The sequence below is a fragment of the Balearica regulorum genome, chromosome 3 (genome assembly GCF_011004875.1).
Source record: "Balearica regulorum gibbericeps isolate bBalReg1 chromosome 3, bBalReg1.pri, whole genome shotgun sequence".
Classification (NCBI taxonomy): Eukaryota; Metazoa; Chordata; class Aves; order Gruiformes; family Gruidae; genus Balearica; species Balearica regulorum.
The window spans coordinates 24,684,945-24,701,405 of NC_046186.1; the positions used below are offsets into that span (position 1 = coordinate 24,684,945).

General features: G+C 36.9%; 1 protein-coding gene across 1 annotated transcript in view; it reads right to left on the reverse strand.

Annotated features, from left to right (window-relative positions):
* CSMD1 (CUB and Sushi multiple domains 1) overlaps window positions 1–16,461 on the reverse strand; it is a 1,232,729-nt gene that overhangs the window by 454,132 nt on the left and 762,136 nt on the right. The window contains exon 7 of the mRNA XM_075747278.1: window positions 11,904–11,981. Within this exon, the coding sequence (XP_075603393.1) occupies window positions 11,904–11,981 (78 nt within the window). The remainder of the gene's footprint in view (window positions 1–11,903; window positions 11,982–16,461) is intronic.

Genomic DNA, 16,461 nt, shown 5'->3' on the forward strand with positions numbered 1-16,461 from the left:
GGAGCAATGGGAGAATAAAACTGAGACACTGAAAAAGAGACAAATTATTTTATAGCAAACCTGACTGAAATTCAGGGCATGTTCTGTTTTTGTAACAGTGATGTTGGATACAAGCTCTGCCTCTCCAAAAACTCTCATCCTCTGTCACGAGAAACCCCGTCTTACACTTTAGCACTTCTGTTTCAGGATTAGACCAGAAACGACTATGATTAATTTAACCGAAAAACAACAAAGAATACAAAAATTATATTTTAAGTGCTTAAGTGCTTTTGGATGTTCTTACACTAAAATGAAGATTCAATTTTTAATTTATTCTATAGATACAATAGAGTAATATCCAAGCAGGTGGTGTTGCTTCATGCTATATTTTTAATCTTAACATAAGTGCTTGTTGCTTATGACAAAGAAGTTTATTTTAGCCTCTGCTATTTTCTGCTGCAGATGCATTTTCAGCCTTCTAAAAACAAGGCCTAGTAGAATTCGAGAAAGAAACATGACTTCTCAGTAAGAAACAGGTTTCCCATGTGACTCCAAAAACATGAAGGAAAAGCTGACATGACAATAAAAAGTAGCATCCTGAATAAAATAATATATGCCACATGAAATATTATCTTAGAGAAACCATACTGTTTTGCTCTTGTTAATTTGATAATTCACTGAGTTTATAGCTCCTCTAGCAGAGACATTGAGCATCAGAGTTCAGTTCAAAAGCATTAAACTAGGGAAGATATGCATACATTTTTCACACATCTTTTTTGCTTATGCAGAACTTCTTTCATGTTAGGAGCCTGAAGCAGAAAATATTGTGACAGCGAGGTGACAGAAATCAAATAAATAGTTGCATTAGCAGAACAATATGGACTTTGAGATATAATTATTTTCTATTAGATTAAAACTTTTTATAATTAAACATTTTTGATCACTATCATGCATATTAAAACTTGCATTACTTTGATATATGACAAAGTGATCTTGTCACTCTTACCTAAGTTCAGATGGCTTTGTGATGGCATGCTTCCCCCCCTCTGGCCCCCCCCCCCCCCCCCCCCTTTATTTCCTGTAACCCTGCTCAAGGGATAACCATCAGTGGCGGTCGTAATGGCTGCATCTGGTCATGATGGCTACATCCTGCTCTAAGTGGGTTCGGGGGAGACAGATGATAACACAATACCCATGGGCTAATTTGAGCAATGCGCCCACCTAACTACAGTGCTGGTCAATGTCCAACTCAAGCCAAATTTGGAAGAAACTAACATCAGTAATCAGTATGCAAATATGACTATGAGTCAATCATCTTATCCCATAAATAGTGAGCAGCCCAAGAGCCCTTTGAGCTCTCCTCATGGCAGCAGGCTGCACAAGAGGATCTCCCTTTGAGTAGAGACGCCTCTCAAGGTTATGCCTGCTGCAGACATCCCTTATTCCTCAATACTGAGAGATTTCTTGCTGCAACAGATCCTTGGTAAGTGAGTAACAGCTTGCTAAACTTTGTAAGCTTCGTTATGATTATATCTTAGATTGATTGTGCACATAGAATCCTTTAGACATAAACCCTTGACTATGTCTGGGACTAGGATTGGATCCAGCTGCACCTAGAGTCCTGTGAGTAGGAGTTTAGAAAGCAAGGGGGTCCTCTCTGAACCTCGTGACTCAATGGGAGGGTCTCCCCGACGTGTCTGACTTACCCTGTCCTCTATGCAGTAAATAATCAAGTGTACCTTGCCATCGGATCTTGTTAAACCACTGTCACATTTACTATCAAACTTTGTTAAATCGCTGTTTTATATCAGTAAGTCGAGAACAGACTTGTATGATAGAAGCATACTGTTGTGGTTTAACCCCAGCCAGCAGCTAAGACCCACGCAGCTGCTCACTCACTTCCCCCCCAGCAGGATAGGGAGGAGAATCAGAAGAGTGAAAGTGAGAAAACTCGTGGGTTGAGATAAAAAGAGTTCAATAGGTAAAGCAAAAGCCACACATGCAAGCAAAGCAAGACAAGGAATTCATTCTCCACTTCCCATGGGCAGGCAGGTGTTCAGCCATCTCCAGGAAAGCAGGGCTCCATCACGTGTAACAGTGACTTGGGAAGACAAACGCCATCACTCTGAATGTCCCCCCTCCTTCCTCTTCCCCAGCCCCTTATATGCTGAGCTTGATGTCATATGCTATGGAATATCCCTTTGATCAGTTGGGGTCAGCTGTCCCAGCTGTGTCCCCTCCCAACTTCTTGTGCACCCCCAGCCCACTCGCTGGTGGGGTGGTGTGAGAAGCAGAAAAGGCCTTGGCTCTGTGTAAGCACTGCTCAGCAATAACAAAAACATCCCTGTGTTATCAACACTGGTTTCAGCACAAACCCAAAACATAGCCCCATACCAGCTACTATGAAGAAAATTCACTCTATCCCAGCCAAAACCAGCACGCATACATAAAAGCCAGATCACCACAGTTACAGTGCCTTCTTTTTCAAGTATGCTAATGTACAACAGAAAACTTGGCCAGTATTTTGGGATTTTTCTGTATTGTTCTTTCTGTTTATATTTGAAAAATTATGTAGTTGAGTAACCATTTTTTGTCTTTTAAAGAACAACCTGTTCTATCAATTTCAGTGGAAGGACACATCATAAGAATCCCCTCTCCCCAAATCAGCAACTAGTCCTTTCCTTCCAAATGTAACTCAATGTATTTATTTCCATTTTAGTTCCTTCTTGGGTTTTTTGGTCCCGTTCAAAAATATTTTAAGTTCTTCAATGTACATTATTGAGGAAATTGATAACATTGTTCAAGAGTTGTGTAAATTTTTTACTTCCCTTTTTCCAAGTGAAGGAGTAGTAGACTCCAACTGGTCTGAAGCTGATAAATTAGCTGTCACCTAACAAAACTCCCCTGTTCGAAACATACCTGACACTGACAATTTCAGTTCTGCTCAGAAGAGCTGCAGGAATAGATACATTCCAGCGTGACAGGCTAACAACTGACAGTGAGATGCTATGCCAACACAGTTGAAATTATTTTCCAAAGTGTTTCATAAGGTGAAGAAGAAATTCTAAAGAAGGAAAATAGTATAAGACCTTCTTTCAAACTCTGAAGATATTCTCCCACCACCTGGATTTAGAAAAGCAGGATCTGAATACATACTCAACATGCATGAACTAGGCAGCTAGTATTATATTTTAGAAACTGCAATATTACCCTCTGTGGAAAGTGGAAATCTCCTTGCAGTAGGTGGGAAGTCTCTGAATCTTCCAAAGGACTTGATAGTGAGGGTATCTATATTCTACAACACACCTTCACTGCATAGACCCGTGTCATACTCCTTTCTTTAATTAAAAGTGTTTTCATGTTTTTTTATGTTCCAGAAGTATGAATTCACTCACCCAGAGGCTCTGAATGCCTTCATAACTTGCATACATTATTTGAATTTAGAGACTTCATTTTGCCAACCTATTTACTGCCCACATCGATATTTTTAACAGAGCTGTGCAGAGAAGTTAAGCCAACAAAGCTATATAAAAGTATTAAAGCTTATATTTAAATTTGCTGTGAATATTTAATTTATACAGGATTGTAATTACTAAAAGCAGGTTGCTTATTCTTAAGTCTTACTTTGAAAATAACAGAATTCAATGTCAGTTTAGCCTACAGTATGAACATTCACTTTGGATAATCAGTAATGTTCTATAATTGTATATGAAAATTATTTAATGGCAGTTTCAGCTTCCTAGCTGGATAACTATTCATTTTAACCATCCATAATTCAATCAGATTACATCTTGTTTTACATATTTTAATAGATGTGTTCTTCTGGTTATTTTACAAATTATATATGCAAATGATGTATTAAATAATTGATGAAGCACCTTGTTTTGCTTGTAGCTACAAGTGATGCTTTTCTTCACAAATATATTTAGGCAGTAGTTCTCTTCTCAGCAAGATTTTTGCATAGTATTTTAAAAGATATTTAAACTCCTGCCGTGATGAAGGCTTATTTAGAAACACCAAGTATAATTTACTAACCTGATTTATGAAGCAATTTATACAATCTAGTAAAATAGCACTGTAGAATTTCATTGCATAGGGATACTCATCTTCTCCGAAGAGCCTAAATACTTTAACACTTGGGCAACTCTGTATTATTATATTCTATGATAGAACAAAGTATATCAGGGTAATTATCCCTCCTGTTTTATTAAAGCTTTATAAAACTGTTAGAGGTTAATGCTGCAGTTATTTTTTCCTACTGCCCAATGTCATCATATAATACTCAGTAAAAGGGGAAATAGAGTCATTAATCTCTTATTAGACATAGACCAAATGTGGTAATGGAATACTATGTGTTATGTATTTATCTACAATTGTGCACGTATATATGTATGTCTATATCTATACATATATCACATGGACACTTTTAATATTGAAGATTCTAGAATCTATCGCTTAGCCTATTGAATGAAAATACCAGTGTTTTAAGTATTATTTCCTTCTTTTTTCTTTATTTTTTAACTGAACATTTAACATATGCTCAGTATTTCTGTAAAAAGATTTTTTTGAAATAAAATTGTGTATTTGCAGACATGCTAGGCCCACAAAATTTTAGTTATTTAAGCCTTGTGTTTCCTAACCTTGTAATTAATACATCAGCCAGTTATAAATGATCCTTTCTCTCATTTACAGAGATGCGCAATATAAACGTAAACTTGAAAAATGCCTTCTCTTTCAAGCTGTGGGATTTGAAGGAATGAAAAATATCTTTCATGATTGTAAAGGCTGGAGAGTTTATGACACTGTGTAGGAATTTAGGAAGTTTCTGATTGGGCACTTACAAATGAGAATCCTTTCAGTGCCTGCAAATTAATGTAATACAATACAACACACAAGCACAGAGTAGTGTCCCTTGAGAATCCCAAGAGAGAATTTCTATAGAAACTAATGGGAAAGAGGTGCCTCCATACTGATCTTAGCAGACAACAGTCTTCTGGTTTGGCTTCCTCTGAGGAATCTCTATCTTGGATGTAGGTATTTCAAATCCTTTTCTTGGTGAAGAGGTTTTAGGCAATGGTCTCTGTTTTCCTTATGAGAGAAGTTGTATATCCACCACTAAACACAGAAGATGCTGAATAGATGGTCAACAAAGGTCAGAAAAGAGCTAGAGATGAATCCTGTCACTTTTCACCTGTGTTGCATATTTTATAAAGAGCCAAGGAAACAGAAGTTTTTAAAAAGACAGTGGTATTTGTAAAAGGAAGTCCTAAGATCCCCAATTAGAAATTTCTCTTTTTAAAGGACACAAAGCAGATAATACTATAAAACACAATGGTGGTGTATTTCCCTCCCAAAAAATTAGTAAGGTAGGTGTCTTGATATATTGTCCTCCTTTTCTTGTTCCTTTGCTTTTTTTTGGAAGCAACTGCAAACTGATTACATGCATGTCAGAACAGGGCAAACAACCCCCCAAAGTCTTGTTCAAAAATCTTACAAACACTACTGTGTGCCCCAGAATAAAAGCAAGCCTGAAAGCTACCAAGATTTTGATATTTGCTCTACTTATTTTAGCTGACAGTGAGACCAATCAAGGAGATAGATAGATTTAGGTTACATTTATTTCTCCAGGTCTTTTAAATTCGTGCTTGCTTGAAGGGGCACAGGAAAGAGGAATTTCAGCAGACAAAATCTACTTTCCAGCAGGATTTTTTTTTTTTTTTTAATTTCTCAGGTGACTGTATTTTATGTTAGTGTTCATACTTAGTTAATATATTTTTTTAATATCATTTCATGCAATATGTAAAATATTCACAGCAAAAACCAGACTGCATAGTGAGACCTCTTAAGCACACAAATCCAAAGCACAGGATCTTCTTATACACAACCGCCTGTAGTTACTTGGGTGGTTCATTTTGCATTGTCTTTATTGGTGATCAATCCCATCACCAATGCAAAGTTTTCTAAATTAATTAAGGATAAAGCATTAGATACTATATTTGATTAAAGTGATGTAAGATTAGATTATAACTTTAGAGAAAGAAATAGCTTTAGTATTGTTTTATTTGATTGTTTTAAACGGGAGACTAAAAATTCTCAGAACAATTAAGTCTTTCTTGATTATGATTTGATCTCAACACAGCGTGTGGTAGCCTGTGAAAATTCAAATTCAATAAGAAATGGGTTTTTACCTATTAAGATTGAATACAAGTTTAGAATTTTTCATGGAAAATTCTCCATTACATGTGCATTCTAAAAATAACATGAATTAGTTCATTCTTCATTCTTCCTAAAATAATTTGGGGAAAATATACTAAAAATTAAACAAAAAATAAAATAATTTTTGGGAAACAACAAAGAAGAGAATTTAAATATGAAGCATAATTAAAAATTTTGATATTTATATCATGAACTCTCTCATAGTATCATAGAATCATGAATGTTTTGGGTTGGAAGGGACTTCAAAGATCATCTAGTTCCAACCCCCCTGCGATGGGCAGGGACACCCTCCACTAGACCATGTTGCCCAAAGCCCCATCCAACCTGGCCTTGAACACTTCCAGGGATGGGGCATCCACAACTCCTCTGGGCAACCTGTTCCAGTTCCTCACCACTCTTAACAGTAAAGAATTTCTTTCTAACATCTCATCTAAATTGACCTTCCTTCAGCTTAAACCCATTACCCCTTGTCCTGTCGCTACACTCCCTGATAAACAGTCCCTCACCATCTTTCCTGTAGGCCCCTTCAGGTACTGGTAAGCCGCAATTAGATCTCCCTAGAGCTGCCTTTTCTCCAGGCTGAACAACCCCAACTCTCTCAGCCTGTCCTCACAGGAGAGGGTGCTCCAGCCCTCTGATCAGCTTCATGGCCCTCTGGACTCTCTCCAACAGCTCCATGTTTCTCCTGTACTGGGGCCCCCAGAGCTGGATGCAGTACTCCAGGTGGGGTCTCACAAGAGTGGAGTAAAGGGGCAGGATCACCTCCCTCGACCTGCTGGTCACGCCTCTTTTGATGTAGCCCAGGACACGGTTGGCTTTCTGGGCTGCAAGCGCACACTGCCGGCTCGTGTTGAGCTTCTCATCAAGCAATACCCCCAAGTCCTTCTCCTCGGGGCTGCTTTCAACCCATTCCCCGCCCAGCCTATAGTTGTGCTACAAGCTATAAAATTCATTACAAAAGGGTAGTAATTAGCAATGGTTTTATCCAACTGTAAAAGATGATGACCTTCAGCAGTTGTTGTATCAGTTTGTTAAGTAGATTGCACATTGGTTTGCAATTGATTTCTAAGTATTGATCTTTTCAAAATATAAAAGTTCTTACAAAAATTAGAATAAGACCAAAACAGTCAGAAAATTTTGTTATTAAGTACAACTATTTAGTCTCATACTGCCCTTCTTAGGGAAATAATCTTTCATTAAATGAAGAGCAAAACTTTTACTAGTCATCATTTTACTTCTATCAAAGTAAATTAATCAGTAGCCAAATATCAAGAAGATGAAATTGCCAATGTACTTAAAACATGAGGAATATATGGGTAAGCAACAAAATTCCATCCTAAAATTTTTCCCATGAAAATATTTTTAACTTTACATTGCAATGTACTAAGCCATTTTTGTCAGAGCTACTCAGTAACAAAATAAATAATGACTGCTGTCATTCTTTCTTATACAGAATTAGCAATGTAATCCTGTTTTGGTATTAATCACTATAGTTTCAACAGTATGTACCATTAATTCACCTTAATGTGCTGCAACCAATCAATACTTAGTCTGTAAACTCATTTGTTCTTTGGCTCTACATGGCAAAAAATCATAGTCTTAAAATAGCTCCTTTTATCATCTTCAAGGTGAAGAACTGTTTGGATAAACTCTGTAGCTAAGCTTTCAGAGGGTGTATTAATCCTACTAAAATCATGCTCTTCAAACCATTTAACATGTTTTTCTGATATTTTGAAATACATTATCAAATAATACTACAGAAGCCTGAAATTCTTCTAAAGCACTGGAAGCTTTAGTGATGTTCAAGAGGTTTTTACTGAGTGAATACCTATAGATCTCACTCTAAAACATGGCAGTTCACACACTAAACACTTTGCAAAGGTTAAGTCACTCAATATTCAGTAATTACTATGAACTGTTAACGTGGTACAATAGGAATGACATTTTTTTAAAGAATCACTCAGATTTCATGTGTTAATCTTTGTTGCTAATCCAGAATGTGGAGATTCCCTGCAGTGTCATGTGGCTCGAGCCACTACCCACATTGCATTTTGACAAGAGCAAACTGGCAATCAGCTCGCCCAGACACTTCAGCATTATTGCACCGGCAGATTTGCATGCACCACATAAACTTTATGACCATTTCTGGTTTTCACTGTATATGATGGCTCTCACCTCACTGAACTTCCTTGGCATTTACCGTGAGCTTGCTGCACTCCTGTGCTCTGTCCTCCTGCTGGTGAGGAGGCCTGGAAGTGGGAGGCTGCCCCACGACTGCAGCACTAGGGCTGGGGGCATTAGGGGCTGCTAGGGCTGTCTGCTCTCCCAACCCTGCTCTGCCCCGGGGCTGCTGCGGGCTGCACTGGGACCAAAGATTCACAGAGGTGCTGAGTAGCAAATCTGCAGTTATGCCCTGCCTTCCCAATATTTTGTAAACTGGTGTCCTAAAGAGATCAAGACCCATACTCGCTCGTCCTTTGCATGTGATAGACCAGCAGAAACTACCTGGTATGTATCAGAGGCTAGACTTCTAAAGATAAACTACAGCAGTCTCCTACTTGCCTGGAAAATGAGCCTTTTTAAAGACTGTGGCCACCTAATGACGGTCTGTCTTCATGGGCCACTTCCTCAGGGTGTTCACTCTCTTGGATGTACAGGATGCTCCCTGTACAATCTCTCCACTGTAGAGGTAATGCCCAGATGTTTGGAGGTAATAGCCACCATCTGGCAGAGTTGTTGGGCAAGAATATTGCCAGGAAAACATATTCATACAAGAGCCAGCAATCAAAATTCTATTTTTATCTAATCAGTTACAATGCAAACTATAGTCATAGTAGTTTTAGAAAAAGGCCACAGCCAATAGGGACACAGAGTCTGCAGGTTTATTCCATGTTAGAATGAGAGTGAATGACGACAGCAAGATGGATCAATTAACTTCCTTTGGGAATATACCATATATATCAGAATGACTAAGGGAACAGAAGTGAGTAGACTGAGTCTGCAACTAAACAGATGGACACCAAACCAAATGTAATTGGATTTGCTTCCCTTAAGCAGATTCATAAACTAAACCTCTTCCTTGCTCCTCTGAGTGATCAGCTTCAGACGACCAAGGGGAAATATGCTTAGCATTGGATTTGGCCAGTGTTTGTAGCAGCTCAAGCACTAATGAGGACAAACAGTGAAAAAGTAACCATCAGAACTGCCTGTCCATTTACTTTCTCCTAGTTTACTGTTCCAAAACTTTGCCAAGTACACTACTTAAACCCCCTGTAGGCCAGCTCACACTTTGGATGAACCAGGACCATATTTTAGTTCAATTACCTTTCCCATCCTTTTCCCATTTCCTTGCATAAATTAATCATGATTCAACTGCATCTGGCCCACTGCTAAAGGGTACTAGCTGGCAGGAGTATTCTGGCAACCAACTAACTTGATATGTTTCCTTCAGGTGTACTGAAGAAGAAAAAAAAAAAAAACCCAAAAATATCTTCTTTCCCTGGGGAGTGACACAATATATAATGATTTTTTTCCCATAGTAAAGCTACCAAGGCACCTATGTCCCAAAGCCATGCTTTGCTACCTGATTATAAAGGATGGCAGGACAGTTGAAAGAACACATCTGGGAATCTAGGCACGTCCAGAAGGAGAAGAGTGAGATATAACTGTACCTGACTGAAATATTGTTCTGCATTCAACAAGGAATTATTAGTACATTGGTAACATTTTCTGCCTAAATTCTATCAGAGTTGGGCCACTGCAAAATGCTTTCTACAGCTGCTCTCAGGTTGTGCTTGGGAGGAAGAGCTGTGGGAAACCTGCAGATCTTCGGGTTTGAAGGGCAAGGTCTCATAGCATTTGTCATACTAGTATTCACATTCCATCTACCCCCCCGTAAACCAAAATGCAAAAGTAAGCTTTCTGTCTTATATAGAGAGAATATTAGAAAGATCTAACATCCAAAAATGGTGAGAGGTGTAAGTCTTTAATTTACTTTTTTAGAGATCTCCTACTTGGCATCAAATGGTAATAGCCATTCTTATCAGTCCTTGGAAGTGGACTTCACAATTATTTTTTCCATCTGTATAATTACTAGTAAGAAAAATGGTTAAAGACTAAAGGGAAAGATCAGCAAAACAGATTTGAATCCAACTGTTTGTATTTTAATTTTATCATTCTTATAAGCTTCATATATGTGAAACTAATGGTTATAATAATAATAATGATGTTCTTAGATTTATGTTGAAAAGTCAGGTATGATAATAAAGTTTCACAAGTCAAAACATAAAGAAAAAAAAAGACAAAAGACATTACATTTGAAGTAAACAACAGACTGCCTTATAATAATTTCTTCCATAGCCCTACTTCCACTTTGTGTAATTAAATCTGGTGTTTGACAGCATGTGCTCTGAGAGTGTAAGCAGAGATATCACAGCTCCCAGAAGTAACTTATAAATAATGAAATAATCACCCATTCAGATACAAACACCAAAGAGATGGATCAGCTTTTTCTGCTACACCTTGCATAAAAAGTTCCTTTTGAGTGCCACACCATCAATGTGCAATATTTAAAGCAGAAAATTATTATGCCTCTTTTGTTCCAGTGAGCATACCAAAACACTCACTTTGCATTAAACAATGCACTGCAGAAACACAGAGACCAAATCATATCCCCTAGACATTAGCCTTCAAGACACTCATTCTCTCTGTACTTGCAGAATAGCACACAATGAGGCAAACATACCCTGGGTTTCACTCCATTGAGGTCAGTGTTATTACATGAAGAATTATTAATTAAAATACATCTTAGTCATTATACAAGCACTTTTAATGAGTTCTGGGTGAACACTAGCTTACCCTCTGTTTTTTTTTTTGGCTAAGGGACTCCCTGCTTTCCAAAATATAAAATTATCTTCATATTTTTCTTGTTTCAAGACTGGCCTGATTAATGGAGAAAGAGCTCTCGGGATAGTACTCAGATTGCCAGTTGTTCAGGGAAAGTGATGCTCAAAAAAAAAAAAAAAAAAAAAGAAAAAAAAGAGCCTCATAGTGCCACAGATAACATCTTGATTTTACCCTTACCTATATATGGGGAAAAAGGTGTAGGGGGACTAAACAGATGTCATTCCAGAGTGCACTAAGCATGCAATGAAGGGAAATTGATGCTGTGATCTCCATCTTCTTGAGAAGCTGGGAATTACAGCAGTTCTTAACCCCTGCTGTGCTGTATCACAGGACTGGAAAGAGACAGTCACCAGAACATAGAGTGGCAAGGAGGGGGAAGAATTAGAGCTGTTATATTAACTGAGGGGAAGAAAAAAGATCAGAAAGTATTAACTTAGATCCAGAAAATGCTAAGATATCTTCACTGCCCCCAGTACTGAATTGATAAAGTTTATATCCCACTGTTCTTCCCGGATTTGCTAACTTGCCTTGCATCTATGAATTCTAAATACCCTGATATATAAAAATATCCTGATATTTAATTTTTTTTTTTCTGCGTACCCATATTGTTCAGAGATTACAACACCATATTCTACTTTCTACACCCTCAGTATTACCAGCGGAGTTCTTATTCATTGACAATTGAAAGCATAATAACCATTTTATGATCATAGTTTCCCAACACCCCTCTCTTTGATTTGTATATCTAATAGGACTCCAGAAGTTATATGCAGTCACTAAAGATAATGGTATAAACAACTTACAGACAGAATTTTTGTGGTTACTGTCTTTGCTGGGCAACATCTTGACTCCTCTTGATTTCAGTTCAATTGCTTTTTTCACTGAGAAAACAAGCAAACAAAAATAAGATAACTCATTATTAAACCTTGTAGAAATGATATATAGCAGACAAATCATACATTACAATAATACAAAGCTACACAGGAATTCTACAAGCAGATCGAAATAACTGTGTTTTGTGATAATCTAAATACATATTTTTTTAAAAATACAACCACTTATCACATTTCAGAAGATGTCCTTTTTAAACAGATATTACCAAAATTTGCAATATTTTGAACTCAAGTTTCCTTAGGGTTAAAGAAAAGAAAAACCTGTCCTAATTACATGTATGGGTTTCCTATGTTTGCCACCGCATATGGGAAAATCATAAACATTTTTAAAACTTATTTCTTACATAAAATGTACAGTACATTATACACGCATATCTGAGGACCACAGGATTTAAATGCGATGTTCACATCTGCTTTTGATTCACTCTTCAGTGTTTTTAGTTCAGTTTGCTAAGGAGATTAAGGGTTTAGGATCACAGTGTGTTACATTCTTTGGCTCACCTAACCCCTTTGGAATCTACAGGGCAATTACAACTGAATTAGAAAGAGAAAGAGAGTAAGAACTCTCAAAGGGACAAAGTTTTGGGAGAGACAACAGATGCATCAGAGGTTTAATATCTGTTTTCTCTATTTAGCCAGCTGAATTGCTGATAAACTCCCAGCCTATCCCTACTAAGTACTTAGGGCACCATAGGAGGGAGCAGGAGCAAAGTGGGAAGAGACATGGGAAGAAACTAGTGCAGGTATACATTAAGGAACACATGGGGTAGAATTTTAATTGTAATGGTAGGAGAAAAGCATATATATATGTGCTTTATGTATATATATCATATATTCACAGAAAATTCATTAGTTCTGTGGCTTGGGAACAATTTGATCAATTTAAAATAAAATCAGATATAGAAAATAATTGTGAAACAAGCCTAGACAATTCAAAACTATTGTGCAAAACCCAATAGCAATAGCAAAATAACTAGTTACTGACTTTGTTTATCACAATGCTAATGACAACATCATCGTGCATGTCAGTAACAAAAAAATTACAAAAAGCAGTAATTCTTTCCTGCTTCTTTTTTTTTTTTTCCCCCCTAGAGCTTGCAGTGGTTAATAATCTTAAAATATAGCCATTTATCCTGCATCCAGATACAAACAGAAACAAAAAATTGACTCATACATTTTTAAAATGGCAGTAATTTTTACCTCAAATTATATAAATATAAAAATTAATACCACAGATTATCAGTTATACATTTTGTCAGTGTATGAGATAAATTTTATGATTACTATGCTATACACTGATCTGTGTGCAAATATTTCTAAGAAATGAAGTGGCAGGAATAGCAAGCTGACTTGTCTTTAAATATCACATTAAAAATGGTGATTTCATTGTATTTGTTTCTATATTGGACTTTTGCTGCTTTTGCAACTTCAGAATGAAGTAGGCTTAAGTGCTGAAATTGGGCAAGCACTGCAGAAAGTACTTTTTGTGCTATGTACGTTGCAAGTGCAGACATTTATGTCTGAACCTGGAAAACAGGTGTTCAAATGATGAAAGATGATTGAAACACAATTGTAGCCGCATGGGATGAAATGGATTTGATAGCAGTGTCATGTTTTCTTTTCTTCTAAGACAGAAACACAATTTACAGAGACATCAATGCAGACAATAAAGTTAATATCCCCAAGGGCTTCTGGAAGGATAAACCTCATGGGTATGGTTTTCTTGGAATTACTTTCTACACTTACGTACTAAAATTTCCATCAAGTGCCACCTTATGTTCTGTTTTCTTAGTCTGTTAAAATTATGCATAGAATCATAGAATGCTTTGGGTTGGAAGGGACCTCAAAGATCATTCAGTTCACCCCCCCCGCCATGACCAGGGACATCCTCCACAAGACCAGGTTGCCCAAAGCCCCATCCAACCTGGCCTTGAACACTTCCAGGGAGGGGGCATCCACAGCTTCTCTGCATAACCTGTTCCAGTGTCAATTCCATATTTAATGGGAAGTGAACAGCACAAGTCTTGTAATGAATATTTGGGATATTGTCTGGAGTTGTGCTCCCTCTGCCAGCATGACTTTCACAATGTATTAATATCTGTGTCATGTAAAACATACGAGCAGTTCTTGGAGGATTCAAAACCCACATTCCCTCAATCACGGATGAGTGGTAAAACCACTGAGTTATACAGTGGACAGAGAAAAGAACTATACTCATCTCCTCTTTCTCCTGTGACCCTGTTTTTCGGGTGAAAGTGGCAATTATCACGCAAATTCCTTGTGGGAGTTCACTCTTGAAGGTATTTGTTAGACATACTTGAAGCATGCTTCTTGGGAATGGGGAAAAATGATACCCATCAGCTTTAGTTTGAAATACAGTGGATATAAATTGAAACAAGAGAGGTTCTGACTTGAGATATGAAAAACTTTTTCACTATTGGGACAGTCAAGCATTGAAACAGGTCCTGCAGTTTCTATCCTTGGAGATTTTTCATATGTCAAGAAAAAGGCATTCTGTATCTCTCTGAAAGAACGTTAGATAGGGGATTCACAATACTTAAGATCAGTCATCTAAAATGTATGCTTTATGAAGAGAAATAGCTACCTCAAGGGGGCAATTCATCCCCTTCTAAGATAGGTACAATGAATCATCCTCTGGTGATGCCTTTTCCTCTCCATAAAATATAACAGAAACACATACCACTTGCTCAAGCTGGATCCCTACATTTTAGAAAGTAACTTTAGGTGACATGAGCTTTTATGTCTGGAGAACTTTAACTGCCAAATGTAGGTATCTGTGAGACACAGGGATCCATGAGGTTAAATGGGATACTTTGAGATATAAATAACAAAATTCTGCCTCTATTTGTGTGTGTAAGTTTTTGCGTGCAGCCTGCATAGTATCTTCTTCCATTTTTTAAAAAGATTTAAGTAAGTATGGTCTTTAAAAATACAAACTGTTCAACCTCTGAATGAGAAATAGAGACCACTGAACACCAGGGTGAGTGAACCAGCTCAATCTCTTCTGTAACATAAAAGAAATACTCTAACTTGCACTTTTTGTAACCATTTAAATCCCATTTGAATACTTTTTTGCTGAGGTGCTTCATTTCTACTTCCTGATTTCTCTTCCATTAACAAGGTTTTCCTGATTTCAAAGATGATTTGCTATTTAATAGCACAAAAAGAAGAATAAGTTTATACTAATAATGTCAGATCTGAACAGTACTTTCCACCGATTAAGTGATAACTTTTAAAAATTTGCATAGCTTTCTACTGTCTTCATTTAAACATTCAGTTAAGCTAACTGAATTAACTCACTTCAAGACTCTTCTGGAGACAGAATACCCATTCAGGGAGGAAGGTAGACTTGAGCACTCGAAGTCCATGACAATGTTATCAGCACTGGTGGTATTCCTTAACTTTTTGCTATAGCTAAATTAAACTCAGCCATGAAAAGAATATATGCCTGGCATTATTTGAATGGACCATGAAAGTTAAAGTGAAATTTTCAAGTTGTAAACCTCCATTCAAACCTATTCTGATTTCTATGAAGCTCTTAGTTTCTAATATATTTCAACCTGTGTGAAGAAAATATGTTTTACCCCAAGTACAATTACATCGCAGAAAAAAAATATGAAAATTTAGCAGAAATACAGATTTAAGAAAGGATCAGAACTACAGAATCACGAAATGGTTGAGGTTGTAAGGGACCTCTTGTCCAACCCCCTTTGCTGAAGCAGGGCCACCTAGAGCCTGTTGCCTAGGATGAACCAATGAGTAAAATTTCAACTGTTGGTAACAATCAGGAGGGTAACAAAATAAAAGTAACAGAGACACTCAAAGTCCCTATGTCTTTTGAGGATATTAGAAAACTATTACCTTCCATCAGAGAAATTTCTGTGTGTTTATATATATACACATAGTACAGGCATATATTGCATTCAGATTTGTTGTTAGTATGCAATGTTTTAACAATCTTATTAGATTACTTTTAAATAATAATAATATATATCTGTATCTGCATAAAGGTGGTTTGATACATTCGAGATCTGCTACCATTCTGCCATTGTAAAGGTTGTCCTATAAAGCTAATTCTCCTATGCATTTTCCTTGCCCAAGGCATTTGAAGTATAAAATATAACTGGCAAATTGTCTGTGTTCACTTAAGTGAAGAGATGAAAATAAACAGAATATTAAATATTTAAAACATTTATGTATGTTTGGGTAAGCAAGACCTAATATTGTTGCAAAAGTTCAGATAAAAAAATGAGTTTAAGCAAAATGTTCAAAAATAATTAATCTCAGAGAAATTTCAGTAGGAAGTTTTATATACAAATTGCAGTCTGGAGAACTTCAAAAAGACTTTTCATGACCCATTGACAAAGTAATGAAAAGACAAGGTCCAAGAAATTAAGTTAACAAGAGTAAGGCTTGAAATTAATAAAAGGAAGTGTTTTTTTCACAC